The sequence below is a fragment of the Haliotis rubra genome, unplaced genomic scaffold (assembly GCF_003918875.1).
Source record: "Haliotis rubra isolate DU_JTF1 unplaced genomic scaffold, ASM391887v1 Scf23, whole genome shotgun sequence".
Taxonomy (NCBI): Eukaryota; Metazoa; Mollusca; class Gastropoda; order Lepetellida; family Haliotidae; genus Haliotis; species Haliotis rubra.
Window position 1 is genome coordinate 1,885,612 of NW_025766336.1, and position 17,015 is coordinate 1,902,626.

Genomic DNA, 17,015 nt, shown 5'->3' on the forward strand with positions numbered 1-17,015 from the left:
TAACTGATTCACTCTATCAAATGCTCCAAAGCCTAATGTTTTTTTCACAAACAATTAACTTGATTGACATTTGCACCACCATTTTCTTGATTACCAGTTTTCCGATTGAAGTGAGACTTGATTAACCATTATTTTAAGCATCAATGAACACTTTGATCACACATTTAAGCAATGCAGGGATTCGGTTTTGTGCCATAATTTTATAGTGAGCAGAGCATCAAGATTATGAACTTCTAACATGCATAGACACTTCCGTCTTACTTGGTGATTGATGAATGATGGTGAATGATTGTGGTGAATGATGATAGTGGTTAATGGAAGCCTGAATCAGTGAATGAAGACCTAAGTAGGTGGTAATGTCTGTTCTTGTAAGAATGCTGTTGTGTATATTGTCCAACCAACAGCGGGACCACTGACACACACAAATGGTAATGAAACAAGTGCTAATCCAGTAAAGTCTGTTTGAACCAGGTGTTGTTCGTCTCCTGTCACTGCCAACAACACAGCTCTGTCATCTGGCTAATGAGAGAACTTAGGAAAACATACTCAAGTCATCCAGCCTCACAAATGTTCCTAATACCCAATTACTCACAAACCAAACCATGACTGACATAAAAAAAACACCAGACTAAAAATCAACATTCCTGCCTAGTTCCTGAAGCCAATGTGAATCCGTATAGTCTAACAAGCTATTCCAGAAGCTGAGTGCTGTAGGTGTGCACTCCTGGCAACACAACCACATTCACTCTGGCTGCTGAGGCAATCCTTCTAACAATCCACAAGTAGGGCGGTTTGGTAAATGAAATCTCCTTATGTAGTTGTGTTTACCTGAAACACTATCATTTCTACTTGGGTGACAAATTATCAAACTTGACAACCTACTTCTCACATTTTACAAGCCCTTCTAGAAACTCAGCGTTATCAACACGTTACTCTCATTGTCACATTTCCCACAGTTTCTTTACCTCTCACATCAACATAAAGTCATCTTTTAAATTGACTTCAAAATCGGAGAGTCCCTCCATGTGTTTGGCTAGCTCGGTGTTTGTTGTCATGACGCGTCTGTTAGATAATTTTATCCTGCTAACTAGCTTGGAGAATGCGTCCAATGGCCCACCACCATGTGGAACATTGCCTCTACATCCACACCACAGATGGCCAGGTCTTTCCGGAGCTATTCCAGATGTCATGTGACATTTCTAGTTTTTAAACGGCTCTCTGCATCTGGTGTACGAGGCACACGTGCAGAATCATACAAGACTTCAAATGCAATTTTCTTTGCAACCAGCTCGAAAAGTATTAAAATTGCCATAAAACCGCTGCAACATTCTCTGATCATCGTATAGATGACATTGATAGAAACAGAATGACAAGGTGAAATAGAAAGAAAACATTTTCTGGTAAAACTTGTCATCCATGACCACGATGACTGTCTCAAATATCAGGGCTTGGAGGTTTTACTCTCAATAAAGATGGAGTTTAACATATTAATTTTCTAGGGTTCTGGCAATGAAGAGATGATAAAGCCACATACCTCCTGCTCTCTGAAACACTGTATTCACACGGACATGTGACGAACATCTAGCACTGCAGCGACAACACCACAACATTCAAATGACGCTATCACTTTTCATGGTTAGTCGTCTATAAATATAGGTGGCCACAACAACAAACTTATTCCTACACAGCAGAACAATTTGTCACATTTATATATTCTGCCATTCCTATTGACCAAAGGGGGCAGTGGAGTAGCCTAGTGGTTCAAGCGTTCACCCGGGTTTGATTCCCCACATGGCTACAATATGTGAAGCCCATTTCTGGTGTCCCCTGCAGTGATGTTGCTGGAATATTGCTAAAAACATACTCACTCACTCACTCATTACCAAAGAAAATAATATTTGTGCTTGTTTGTAGTTCATGATGCTGACGTTAGACCATACCTGCAAGGTTACATCTGACGTTAGACCATACCTGCAAGGTTACATCTGACGTTAGACCATACCTGCAAGGTTACATCATTTTACATGACATCTTTGGAGTTGAAGTTTATTGCTAGTCCAGGAATGTTAGTCTACAGTAACATCACAATGGCATGTGATGAACCAGTGATTGATACAGTGAGCAGCCAGCACTCTGACTCTCCATCAACCAGGTCATTCAGCCCCAACCATCTTTCCCTCCAAGACAAAGACAGTTTAACCCACAATCGGGTAGAATCAGGTCTCACTGGATGTGTTTTTCAATGACAAGAATTGAGATTGCAGTCTCCTCATGTTGAAGGAGACTAATAGCTTGCCTGAAGATAAGAAAATGTGATATCAAACAACTTGGAACCCCAAATAATCTCATCACAAATGATTCTTCCCCAGTATCATGAGCATAAATAGAGATGACAGTCAAGTATTTGAGTAACATGGATTGTTTTGGCAATGCTACATAGCACACTCAATGCAAATCAGCACAAATATCAAACATCTTTTCAACTCGTTCAATTACGCTACCGAGTTAAACTAAGCACCGATGACATGGGACATCTGGAATTGACAAACTCATATGTAAGAATGGTGTTTGTGAGCTTCTCATCAGCTTTGAACACCATGGAACCACTGATGGCAACAACACTCAGGTTGGCAATGAAGTTCAATATCAAAAGATGGATTTAAGCTTAATGGTCAAGAGATTACAACATTATCCCGCTAATGGCACCACTCCTCGGCACATTTATTGTAGTCTGTCTCACAGTCCCTGAACCACATTATTTTCCCTACAGCCTAGCCTTCCCTGTAGTGCTAAAGCCCTAAATGAAGCGAGTCAAGATTTCCCCAGGTTCAGGTTCTGAATCTCTGGTCTCATTGGGGCTCCTTTTCAATTTAAATGGGTTTATTTGTTACCATCAAAATTATATAATCAGAGACTAAGCTTTAGTCTACATTTATTGGTGCACCTCACCATGCTCCTCCTAAACATATTGGTGGCACATAAACAGCTGGGTTTGGGCCTGTAAACAAGTGGTTGATATCACGAGTTCTACAGCATCCAGATGTATGTACTGAATACTGAATACTGATAGCTTAGTAAAGAGCCACTTCCAACTACACACAGCTTAGTGACACACAGCTTAGTGAGTACCAGCCATCTTCTACGACACAGTTTAGTGAGTACCAGCCATCTCCCACTACACACAGCTTAGTGACACACAGTTTAGTGAGTACCAGCCATCTCCCACTACACACAGCTTAGTGACACACAGTTTAGTGAGTACCAGCTATCTCCTACTACACACAGCTTAGTGACACACAGTTTAGTGAGTACCAGCCATCTCCTACACACACACACACAGCACACAGTGTGAGTACCAGCCATCTCCTACTACACACAGCCATCTCCTACTACACACAGTTTAGTGAGTACCAGCCATCTCCCACTACACACAGCTTAGTGAGTACCAGCCATCTCCTACACACAGCTACACACAGTTTAGTGAGTACCAGCTATCTCCTACGACACACAGCTTAGTGACACACAGCTTAGTGAATACCAGCCATCTCCTACTACACACAGCTTAGTGAATACCAGCCATCTCCTACTACACACAGCTTAGTGAATACCAGCCATCTCCTACTACACACAGCTTAAGTGAACACCTTAAGGAGTACCAGCCATCTCCTACTACACACAGCTTAGTGAATACCAGCCATCTCCTACTACACACAGCTTAGTGAATACCAGCCATCTCCTACTACACACAGCTTAGTGACACACAGCTTAGTGAATACCAGCCATCTCCTACTACACACAGCTTAGTGAGTACCAGCCATCTCCTACTACACACAGCTTAAGGAGTACCAGCCATCTCCTACTACACACAGCTTAGTGAATACCAGCCATCTCCTACTACACACAGCTTAGTGAATACCAGCCATCTCCTACTACACACAGCTTAGTGAATACCAGCCATCTCCCACTACAAACAGCTTAGTGAATACCAGCCATCTCCTACTACACACAGCTTAGTGAATACCAGCCATCTCCTACTACACACAGCTTAGTGAGTACCAGCCATCTCCTACTACACACAGCTTAAGGAGTACCAGCCATCTCCTACTACACACAGCTTAGTGAATACCAGCCATCTCCTACTACACACAGCTTAGTGAATACCAGCCATCTCCTACTACACACAGCTTAGTGAATACCAGCCATCTCCTACTACACACAGCTTAGTGAATACCATCCATCTCCTACTACAAACAGCTTAGTGAATACCAGCCATCTCCTACTACAAACAGCTTAGTGAATACCAGCCATCTCCTACTACAAACAGCTTAGTGAATACCAGCCATCTCCTACTACAAACAGCTTAGTGAATACCAGCCATCTCCTACTACACACAGATTAGTGAATGAAGAACACAGCCTGCTACAGATAGCTTAGTGAATATTGACCACAGCCCACTACAGATAGATCAGTGAATATAGGCCACAGTCTACTACAGACAGATCAGTGGATATAGGCCACAGTCTACTACAGACAGATCAGTGGATATAGGCCACAGTCTACTACAGACAGATCAGTGAATATTTAACACAGCCCACAATAGGTTTGACATGAATCCCAACAAGACCTTATCAACATCATAGCAAGTTCCGATTATGCAATGTGGATTACAACAAAGCCCATGTCTGTAGTGAAGCTGACAAAATGGCCCTCGGACTGCTCTTTCTAACATCATCTAACCACTTCTTATCAGCATGCCTCCAACAAAATAAACATGGCCAGCTAAGCAGCAGAATAGCTTGGGAAACTCACCCTGGGGCACAAATATTTGTCAGATTTTGTTTATAAATTTTGAAATGCTATAAACAGAGTGTTTTGGGAGGGCCTAGGGATCACAGGGGGACAGATATATCTGGCAGTGGGGGACAGGTGCCATGTGGAGAATCATATTTGGGGACACCATAACAGATACAGAGGGGGGCAGGAGGGTATCTGCGATTCCCATGGTGTATGTACTGGGGGAGGGGCCAGGGGATGCCCCACAGTGACAGGAACCACTTGTTAAGAAAATGTGGGAAAAGATTCTTGCTTTTTGCAGCTCATTTATTCACACTTCACAGGTCAGAAACACATTTAGTTGTCTGCCTTAGAATGTGTGTTGACAGTATGATAGTTGACAGTGCATGGACCACTTTCTGAGAATGTCAGTGAGGGTGTTCACAATATGCATGGACCACTTTCTGAGAATGTCAGTGAGGGTGTTCACAATATGCATGGACCACTTTCTGAGAATGTCAGTGAGGGTGTTCACAATATGCATGGACCACTTTCTGAGAATGTCAGTGAGGGTGTTGTCAGTATGCATGGACCACTTTCTGAGAATGTCAGGGAGGGTGTTGACAACATGCATGGGCCACTTTCTGAGAATGTCAGTCAGGGTGTTGACAGTATGCATGGACCACTTTCTGAGAATGTCAGTGAGGGTGTTGTCAGTATGCATTGACCACTTTCTGAGAATGTCAGTGAGGGTGTTGTCAGTATGCATGGACCACTTTCTGAGAATGTCAGTGAGGGTGTTGTCAGTATGCATGGACCACTTTCTGAGAATGTCAGTGAGGGTGTTGACAGTATGCATTGACCACTTTCTGAGAATTTCAGTGAGGGTGTTGACAATATGCATGGACCACTTTCTGAAAATGTCAGTGAGGGTGTTGACAATATGCATTGACCACTTTCTGAGAATGTCAGTGAGGGTGTGATATGTATGTAGACATTATGCTTGAACCTCGGTTAGAGAATGACATTGTATTTGAGGTGTATTTTAACAAAATGCATTACCCATTGAATGTCATTGTTAGTGGTGTGCATTGACAACATGCACAAACAGTTTGTCTGGTATGGAGTTTGGTCATATGGGGTTCAAAATTCCAGTGAAGATTTTCACTAGCACAGCAATATTCATGCATGTATGTATGTTGTAGCTTGTACTACTACTACTACTACTACTACTACTACTACTACTACTACTACTACTACTACTACTACTACTACTACTACTACTACTACTACTACTACTACTACAGAGTTGTGTCTGAGACAGTCACAATTTAACATGGACACCCCACTCAAGCACATTACATCTACTCAAAAATGACAACAGTAAAACATTAACTTCATCAATACCAAGGATTCATTATCCAATTCTGAATAATCTAATTTTTACTTCTATCAATGTTCATAAATGCAAATACATCTTGACTGAACTAATATTATTCTACTTGGACATTTGAGATATTTTTTATCCCCACAAATAAGAGGGAATGCATACAAAAAAACTAAACAAAGAGGCCTGACTGGAGCCTGGAAACCTTCTGGTGACTCTCCACTAACAGGAGCACACAAAGAAGATCACCCGGACTAACATCACAGTGAGAAACAGGAATGATTTTAAATCAAACCTAAAAAGCTTGAAAATGTAATCATTTTCCTAAATGTAGCAACATTTCTTTGCTGGCCATGTTTCCCCTGCTTCATGCAGTGGGGATGCCTTGCTGCTTCAGGGGGTAATCAGCTGTTGATTTATGGCCCTTCCCACTGCAGTGTCAGTTACAGGGTACAGGCCAACATGTAATAACATTTGGACCAAATTAATCCACATGAAAAACTCCTACAAAAACATCTGAGGAAACCTCATAGTTTGATATTATTTCGAGTCTGACTACACAAGATAAGGAATGTGTCTAAAAATTATTTTTACATGTGTTGTATCCTGACAGCAGTGAACAGACCTGTGTATCACATACAGCAAGTATAACAAGAAACAGCTCTATCAATGGAGACTTTTGGGTGAAATGTGTTGAGTATTTATGCGGACAACTTGACAACTTAGATGCTTAAACAGTTGACTCAGGGATACTTGATACAAAGGATACTTACTACCTAGGACTCATACTTCATATCAAGACTCATGGGCGCTTCATACCTACACTCATGGGTACTTAATATCTTAAGTCATGGGTACTTAAAATCTACACTCATGGGTACTTAATACCTACACTCATGGGTACCTAATATCTAGTCTCTTGGGTACTTAATACCTACACTCATGGATACTTAATATCTAGTCTCCTGGGTACTTAATACCTGGTCTTATGGGTACTAAATATCTAGTCTCAAGGGTACATAATACCTAGTCTCAAGAGTACTTAATACCTTGAATCATTGGTAGTTAATACCTTGGCTCATGGGTACTTAATACCTGGTCTCATGATTACTTAATACCTGGTCTTATGGGTACTAAATATCTAGTCGCAAGGGTACATAATACCTAGTCTCAAGGGTACTTAATACCTTGAATCATTGGTAGTTAATATCTAGTCTCCTGGGTACTTAATACCTGGTCTCATGAGTACTTAATACCTGGTCTCATGAGTACTTAATACCTGTTCTTATGGGTACTAAATACCATTTTCTATAGCACACAGTCTCCAAACACCAAGTGATTGCTCGCGGCGCTTAATCAGAATCTGATTATTATTACCCTGGATAACCCAAGCTGCCTGTTAGGTGCTAGAAGGTTATAGTCACATGACTTTATCCAACCGGGTACCCATTTTCTGCTGGGTGAATAGAGGCAATTTGAACAAACCCACTTGCCTAAGGTGAGACCACATGCATCACATGTGCTTCATTGTGGGGCAGGACTGAAGTCCTAGAAACTCTCAGGAGTCAAGCTGCCAAACACGGTCACCCATCCAAGGATTGTCCGAGCTCGATGTTGCTTAACTTCAACTGATTTGTGACCTGAGCTCACTGCACAGGACCACACGCCACCACCTAATCTCTTGGGTACTTAATACTTAATACCTGAACTCATACTTCACACCTAGTCTCTTGGGTACTTAATACTTAATACCTGAACTCATACTTCACACCTAATCTCTTGGGTACTTAATACTTAATACCTGAACTCATACTTCACACCTAGTCTCTTGGGTACTTAATACTTAATACCTGAACTCATACTTCACACCTAGAATCATGGGAACTTTTTGCCTTGACTCAAAGATACTTAATACCCAGACTCAAAGATACTTATTTCCTTGACTCAGTTATAATACCTAGAATTATTCAAACACCATACCTAGAATCACTGATACTCAATACATATGGAAACACTGATACTGGATACATAGAATAATAATTGATACTTAATACCTCGAGACATCAACACTTAATACCTAAAGATGGTGATGTCTAATACCCAGACTCACTTACACTTAATAACAACAGAGCCACTGATCAAAACAACTAGAACACCACATTATGTGATTATTAACAACACTGATTAAACATCAAAATATCAATTGCCCGCACTGAAGCATACAACGACCAAAATATACCCAAACATCTTAACTGTATAAGTAATGAGGTCCCAGATATCAGTGGCAATGATCTGTAGCCAATTACTGGTACAATAAAAGCTTTCTCCATAATAAAGATACACTGTAATGTATTGCACATGAGATCCGTGGAACACAGATGGCACCTCTGTATGGTTTACCAAATACTCCTAATGACCCATAAATACCGCTGGAACCCTGTAGAAAGTGGTAGTCCCTTATCACTATGCCAGGCTTGTGTGCTCACAAATTTAAGAAAGTAGACTTTTGAGGTCATCAGTGGTTTCAGTAATGTCTCATCAGTGCTACAAAGAACTCCAGGCTCATTCCATGCAACCTGACTCAAGCTTACACGACCATGGTCAATAAAAGACCGCATAAATCTTGCTGCAGGCAGATAATGGAGGAACTAGGAGGCTGCTAAGTGTTCTCACTGATGATCCTGGAGGGGAGAGCACTGAAACAGGACCCCCCAGAGGGGAGACCAACACGGGAGGGGCATGCTGCTGTTTCTACCACCAAGCTTGGAGGTGTGACAGACACAGGCTGTCTTCCTCCTCCTGGTGTTTTACTGTTAAAGTTCTGTCATATCTCACACCTGTTTCTCATTCTCCCACTTAAGGCATCTCTGCTTACACACTTCATTGCTTATTGTCACTTGCTCCTCACCAATGCTGGCGGCAAATGATGTACAAACACCTTTGTTCTGGGCTAACACTTCTTGTTGCCAAACTCCGTAGGACTCCCTGAGGAGGAACACTCTTCACGGAAAACCGCGCTTGTTTGTCTTATATTTTCTGCCTTTCTCACATTTCAAATCTAAATTACTCTGAAATTGCTGAAGGTGACATACTTTGTCAATTTGGATGCTTTGCTTAATGAAAGCAACATTTTTTTAGAAAAAACTAACAACCACTAGTGTCTTCCGGAGTGACATGAAAAGGTTCTTCATGGCTGATAGCCTATGCTTGACAGGAATCAGAAATGAATGGCCCTTTTATGACACAAATATATTCCTGGTATTTGCTGAAACTGTGCAGACATCGTTCAAAATACATAGCACCATGACAGAACATTTTTTCTTCAATCATACAGATGAGTGCAACACAACCTTCAAGAGAAAGAAGCCTGCACGATGTCAGTTTAATGTCGGGTTCTGACACCAGACCTCTACACTAGGACATGCTGGATTCAGGAGAGGCCTGAGGAATCAAACTCTTACTATGACTTTGTTTCACAAGTAGTGCGCATCAGAACAAAGTGTCATCAATGTCATTGTCTTCATGTCCTCTTCAATGTGACAAAGGCTGCATTTCAGACTGTTCTGAATCACCTGATGGAGTCAGACCGTACTCTCAACGACATTTGTGCCTACTCTGAAGCATACACGTGCCTACTACCAAAGACTCATGTGCCTACTCTGAAGCACTTGTGTGGCAACACTTGAGCATGGGTTCCTACAGCAAATATGTACCTACTCTGAAGTAGGTGTACCTACACTGAAGAATGTACGTACACTGAAGCATGTACCTATACTGAAGCATGTACCCATACTGAAGCATGTACCGACACTGAAGCATGTACCAATACTGAAGCATGTACCTACACATGTACCTACACTGAAGCATGTACCCATACTGAAGCATGTACCTACACTGAAGCATGTACCTACACTGAAGCAGGTGTACCTACACTGAAGTAGGTGTACCTACACTGAGGCATGTACCTACACTGAAGCATGTACCCACACTGAAGCATGTACCTACACTGAAGCATGTACCCATACTGAAGCATGTACCTACACTGAAGCATGTGTACCCATACTGAAGCATGTACCTACACTGAAGCCTGTACCTACACTGAACCATGTACCCACACTGAAGCATGTACCTACACTGAAGCATGTACCTACACTGAAGTAGGTGTACCTACACTGAAGCAGGTGTACCTACACTGAAGCATGTACCTACACTGAAGCATGTACCTACACTGAAGCATGCACCCATACACTGAAGCATGTACCTACACTGAAAGCATGTACCTACACTGAAGCAGGTGTACCTACATGAACCTACACTGAAGGTGTATACACGAAGCATGTACCTACACTGAAGCATGTACCTACACTGAAGCATGTACCTACACTGAAGCATGTACCCACACCGAAGCATGTACCTACACTGAAGCATGTACCAACAGCATGAAGAAGCATGTACCTACACTGAAGCAGGTGTACCTACACTGAAGCAGGTGTACCTACACTGAAGCATGTACCTACACTGAAGCATGTACCTACACTGAAGCATGTACCTACACTGAAGCATGTACCTACACTGAAGCATGTACCTACACTGAAGCAGGTGTACCTACACTGAAGCATGTACCTACACTGAAGCACCTACACTGAAGCATGTACCTACACTGAAGCATGTGTACCTACACTGAAGCATGTGTACCTACACTGAAGCATGTACCTACACTGAAGCATGTACCCACACTGAAGCATACACTGAAGCATGTACCTACACTGAAGCATGTACCTACACTGAAGCATGTACCTACACTGAAGCATGTACCCACCTGAAGCATGTACCTACACTGAAGCATGTACCTACACTGAAGCATGTACCTACACTGAAGCATGTACCTACACTGAAGCATGTACCTACACTGAAGCATGTACCTACACTGAAGCATGTACCTACACTGAAGCATGTACCTACACTGAAGCATGTACCTACACTGAAGCATGTACCTACACTGAAGCATGTACCTACACTGAAGCATGTACCTACACTGAAGCATGTACCTACACTGAAGCATGTACTGAAGCATGTACCTACACTGAAGCATGTACCTACACTGAAGCATGTACCTACACTGAAGCATGTACCTACACTGAAGCATGTACCTACACTGGAAGCATGTACCTACACTGAAGCATGTACACTGAAGCATGTACCTACACTGAAGCATGTACCTACACTGAAGTAAGTGTACCTACACTGAAGCATGTACCACTGAAGCATGTACTGAAGCATGTACCTACACTGAAGCATGTACCTACACTGAAGCATGAAGTACCCTACACTGAAGCATGTACCTACACTGAAGCATGTGTACCTACACTGAAGCAGTACCTGTGTACCTACACTGAAGCATGTACCTACCTGAAGTACTGAAGCATGTACCTACACTGAAGCATGTACCGACACTGAAGCATGTACCTACACTGAAGCATGTGTGCACTACACTGAAGCATGTACCTACACTGAAGCATGTACCTACACTGAAGCATGTACCTACACTGAAGTATGTACCTACACTGAAGCATGTACCTACACTGAAGCATGTACCTACACTGAAGCAGGTGTACCTACACTGAAGCATGTACCTACACTGAAGCATGTACCTACATTGAAGTAGGTGTACCTACACTGAAGCATGTACCTACACTGAAGCATGTGTACCTACACTGAAGCATGTACCTACACTGAAGCGTGTACCTACACTGAAGCATGAAGCATGTACCTACACACTGAAGCATGTACCTTCACTGCAGCATGTGTACCTTTTCAGAAGTAGGTGTACCTACACTGAAGCTTGTGTACCTAGAAGCATGTACCTACACTGACCCTACACATGTGTACCTATATTGAAGTCTGCATGTACCTACACTGAAGCATGTGTACACTACACTGTACCTACACTGCATGCACTGTACCTACACTGAAGCATGTACCTACACTGAAGCATGTACCTACACTGAAGCATGTACCTACTGAAGCATGTACCTACACTGAAGCATGTACCTACACTGAAGCACTGAAGCATGTACCTACACTGAAGCATGTACCTACACTGAAGCACTGAAGCATGTACCTACACTGAAGCATGTACCTACACTGAAGCATGTACCTACACTGAAGCATGTACCTACACTGAAGCCTTTACCTACACTGAAGCATGTGTACCTACACTGAAGCATGTGTACCTACACTGAAGCATGTACCTACACTGAAGCAGGTGTACCTACACTGAAGCCTGTACCTACACTGAAGCACCTACACTGAAGCCTGTACCTACACTGAAGCATGTACCTACACTGAAGCATGTACCTACACTGAAGCATGTACCTACACTGAAGCATGTACCTACACTGAAGCATGTACCTACACTGAAGCATGTACCTACACTGAAGCATGTACCTACACTGAAGCATGTGTACCTACACTGAAGCATGTATCTACACTGAAGCATGTACCTACACTGAAGCATGTGTACCTTCTCTGAAGCATGTGTACCATCTCTGAAGTAGGTGTACCTACAATGAAGTTGGTGTACCTTTTCTGAAATAGGTGTACCTACTCTCAGTGAGTTTAGTTTTATGCCACTCTCAGCAATATTCCAGCTATATGATGGCGATCTGTAAATAATCGAGACAAGATCAGACAATCCAGTGATCAACACCATGAGCATCGATCTACGCAATTGGGATACGATAACATGTGTCAACCAAGTCACCGAGCCTGACCACCCAATCCCGTTAATCACCTCTTACGACAAGCATGGGTTACTGAAGACCAATTCTAACCTGGATCTTCACGGGTTCCTGTAAATAGAGAAATCTGAAGCATTTGCCCCAACTCTGTAGCATGTATAAAGTGTCTACTCTCAGCACATTTGTATTCATATTTGATTGCAGTTTTGAGACCATTGCTTAACCATGGCAACATAATATGAGGCAGATTGTAAGAAACCTTTGTAAGAACATAGACATTAGTCATTGGTGCCAAGTACTAACTGATAGAAATAGGACGAGTCTGTGATCACTGCACCTTGCACAACTCAACATTCCTAATTGTGATTCATTCAGTATGTCTCAAGAACATACAAACAGCCAAACATGACATGTATTTATTAGTCAGATTCTAAGACAATAAAGAATATACATTCATATCTTAATCGTTAGATTCAGGAACCAGGTGCACCAATAATCAAAACCAAAATTAAGGAAAGTGACTCACCCTATTAAAAACACTGGTATTTTTAACAGCTAAATTAGAAAATGCAACTGTTTTCCCCAAACAGAAGCTGTTTGTGTGTGCATATATGGTTTTCAGATTGTGAGTCAGACTGGAGCATGCAGTCACATGGTGCTAGGTCAGTGATGCAGCCAACATCCTCAAATGAAGCTACCTGGCCTGGGGTGACTCACTCCCCCTCAACAATCACTCCCACATGTCACAGGGCACTGTCTCACGGCCATTACTGACATAAGACTTGCCATATCATGACAGGTGTACTGCACAGGGTGAAATACACACACCACAGTGTCATGACAGGTGTACTGCACAGGGGTGAAATACACACACCACAGTGTCATGACAGGTGTACTGCACAGGGGTGAAATACACACACCACAGTGTCATGACAGGTGTACTGCACAGGGGTGAAATACACACACCACAGTGTCATGACAGGTGTACTGCACAGGGGAAAATACACACACCACAGTGTCATGACAGGTGTACTGCACAGGGGTGAAATACACACACCACAGTGTCAGGTGACAGGTACACACACTGCACAGACAGGTGTACTGCACAGGGAAATACACACACAGTGTCAGTGTCATGACAGGTGTACTGCACAGGGGAAAAATACACACACCACAGTGTCATGACAGGTGTACTGCACAGGGGTGAAATACACACACCACAGTGTCATGACAGGTGTACTGCACAGGGGTGAAATACACACACCACAGTGTCATGACAGGTGTACTGCACAGGGGTGAAATACACACACCACAGTGTCATGACAGGTGTACTGCACAGGGTGAAATACACACACCACAGTGCCATGACAGGTGTACTGCACAGGGGGAAATACACACACCACAGTGTCATGACAGGTGTACTGCACAGGGGGGAAATACATACACGACAGTGTAATGACAGGTGTACTGCACAGGGGGAAATACACACACCACAGTGTCATGACAGGTGTACTGCACAGGGGTGAAATACACACACCACAGTGTCATGACAGGTGTACTGCACAGGGGTGAATTACACACACCACAGTGTCATGACAGGTGTACTGCACACATACTGCTTTTCAAAACATGTGATTCTGATACAGAGGAACATATTTATGAAACTTGTGAATGGTATTGGTTTCGCTACGTTAGATACCAAACCATTCACTCGTTTCATAAATATGGCAGTACATGGGACATCGTTTAGTATTCTCTATAAATCAAACAATATATTTTGCAGATAACAGAAAACAAAACATCTCCAAATATTTAGACATGTAAACCCTGAGAAAATGACACAAACAATGCAGGTTTCCTTTCACAAGAACAAACATGTGTTTATTCAGGGTGTTGAAGCATTGCGTTGCAGCGAGCATGATGTCATACAGGATAGAGTGCAACCATATGTTGGACTTCCTTGGTGGGAAGGAATGTAATAAGGCACTCTATTAATATAATTGGTCGATGTATGTCACGTTTCTGTCTAAGGGCATTACCACACATTCTTTGATTATTCTTGAAGCAGTTTAATGTAATATCAGCATTTGCATCTGTTTACTTTGTCTTGTACAAGTTTTCAAACACACTTATACTTTCATCTTTGATAATGGGGTCAATCACAGTGGCTTGTTCACCAATCATAATGCAGGATTTCAACTAGCATGGTAGAAATTGGTTTAACACAAATCAGGAACATTAAGTGTGAATGAAATAACATATTTTCAAGTTATCTCAACTAATGTTTTTTAAATATTCTTTTTTCACAGTCATTGCCACAACAGCAAAAACACCCTGCAAAAAGACATTTTCTTGCTGCTTTCTGACAAAAAAGTATTATTTTTTTTATGTCTAAATAGCCTACTTTTGTCATAACGAATGAAAGAGGTCGCCTGTTTTAAAAAAGTCATTGCCCAAGAACCCATTTTAAAACAAAATTCCTTTGCTTTAGCATGGAAAAATCAGCAGAGAGTTGAAAGGCATACTGAATATTGGGTACTCATCTTTTTTGTACCAAGCATTAACTTGCATCAAACTTTGCAGAATTGACACCAACTCACAGTTGAATCAGAAATAATACATAAGGCTTATCACACATGACAAATCTGCCTAACCTACAAACACTTCACCCACTTTATGCACATCTGGTTTAAATATTACAAGATCACGCCAGACATAAAATGCCAAGAATGATTAAAGGGAGGTAACTCCTTTTCTACTGACTTGAAAACTTCAGATACAAGAGTCCTTTCACACTTTGTGTGTGAGTGAGAGAGAGAGAGAGAGAGAGAGTGTGTGTTTATACTGTCTTTCTGTCTGTGTGTCTGTCTCTGTGTATGTTCTGTAAAAACTACATTTCATACAAATGAGTCTGCATGTCACGTATGTCTGCCGTGTATTGAGAGTACCCACCTTGTTGATGAGTCTGTTAGCAAACAGCCATGGCCAACTTTCCCTGCGCTTGTGAAAGTTGAGTGTGACTAGTGCATCAACACCAATAGAGGCGTAATTGTTCATCATCATTACCTGAGGGGAAAACACAGATTAGATTTAATAAATATCATTTCCTGGCCTGATTTTCAAACGGGGACTAAGTTCAAGATATCGATCGTTCTTCTCAAATTTTATTCAAATCCCCAAACTGAACTTTGCATATCAACCTGTGTGACTTTAACCTGTATATCAAGTTACCACTAATGGTACTCTAATACACACAGAGACAATGTCTCACACACAAGATATTAATTACACGGGCACCAGAACACTGGCCTTGTCACATCGAACGTGAAAGGTGTAGTAATACACTTACCCTTTTCAGCTTGGGCACTGATATTCCAAAGTGTTTCTCATGACTGATCTCAACTTTCCATCTGAAAGTCGTCAATCAAAATATCTCATCAATTTCAGTGATCCCAACACAGAACTGAGACAGAAGCATCAGTAAAATCACCCAATATGAATCAGGAACAAGTAGTCTACATGGACAGCAATAGTCTCCTCATTTACTGGCAGAAATATCTGACTGTTGTCTTGATTGTTTGTCAAATTGCAAGATGACACATTCGTGTTTCTTATGTGCTGCCCTAATCCTTATCTTAGTCATAATTGGATATTTTTTACACAACTATTGACTTCTTCAGGAGATACAGTTGTACGGAACAAAGTGTGAACACCCTCAAATGATGTCACCCTAACACTAACACTGTCCTTTACATATTGAGGACACACAGTGTGAACACAACCAACCCTCCACTGTATCCCCAACATTATGTTCACACAGACCTGTGAAGGGCTATGGGGTGGGCTTTCTTCAACTCTATCCCTAACTTTATGTTCACACACAGACCTGTCCAGGGCTATAGGGTTTGGCCTTCTTCAACAGTATCCCTAACATTATATTCACACACAGGGAGCACCTTTAGCATACAGCACCACAACTTCTCGTGAGGACGAACTCTGCCGTAGGTCACGTGTCATTAAGACAAGCAACCAGTTTGTGGGAACCCGTCCCACGCGAACCCGCGACCTTCGGATTGTTAGCTCGACAGCTAACCAACTGAGCTACGTCCACACTG

The 17,015-nt window shown here is 42.0% G+C and overlaps 1 protein-coding gene across 1 annotated transcript in view; it reads right to left on the reverse strand.

Annotated features, from left to right (window-relative positions):
- The window catches only part of LOC124277981 (diacylglycerol kinase epsilon-like), a 72,160-nt gene that overhangs the window by 44,159 nt on the left and 10,986 nt on the right, over positions 1-17,015 (reverse strand). The window contains exons 5-6 of the mRNA XM_046713709.1: positions 16,250-16,310; positions 15,853-15,966 (exon numbers count right to left, since the gene is read on the reverse strand). Of these exons, the coding sequence (XP_046569665.1) occupies positions 15,853-15,966; positions 16,250-16,310 (175 nt within the window). The remainder of the gene's footprint in view (positions 1-15,852; positions 15,967-16,249; positions 16,311-17,015) is intronic.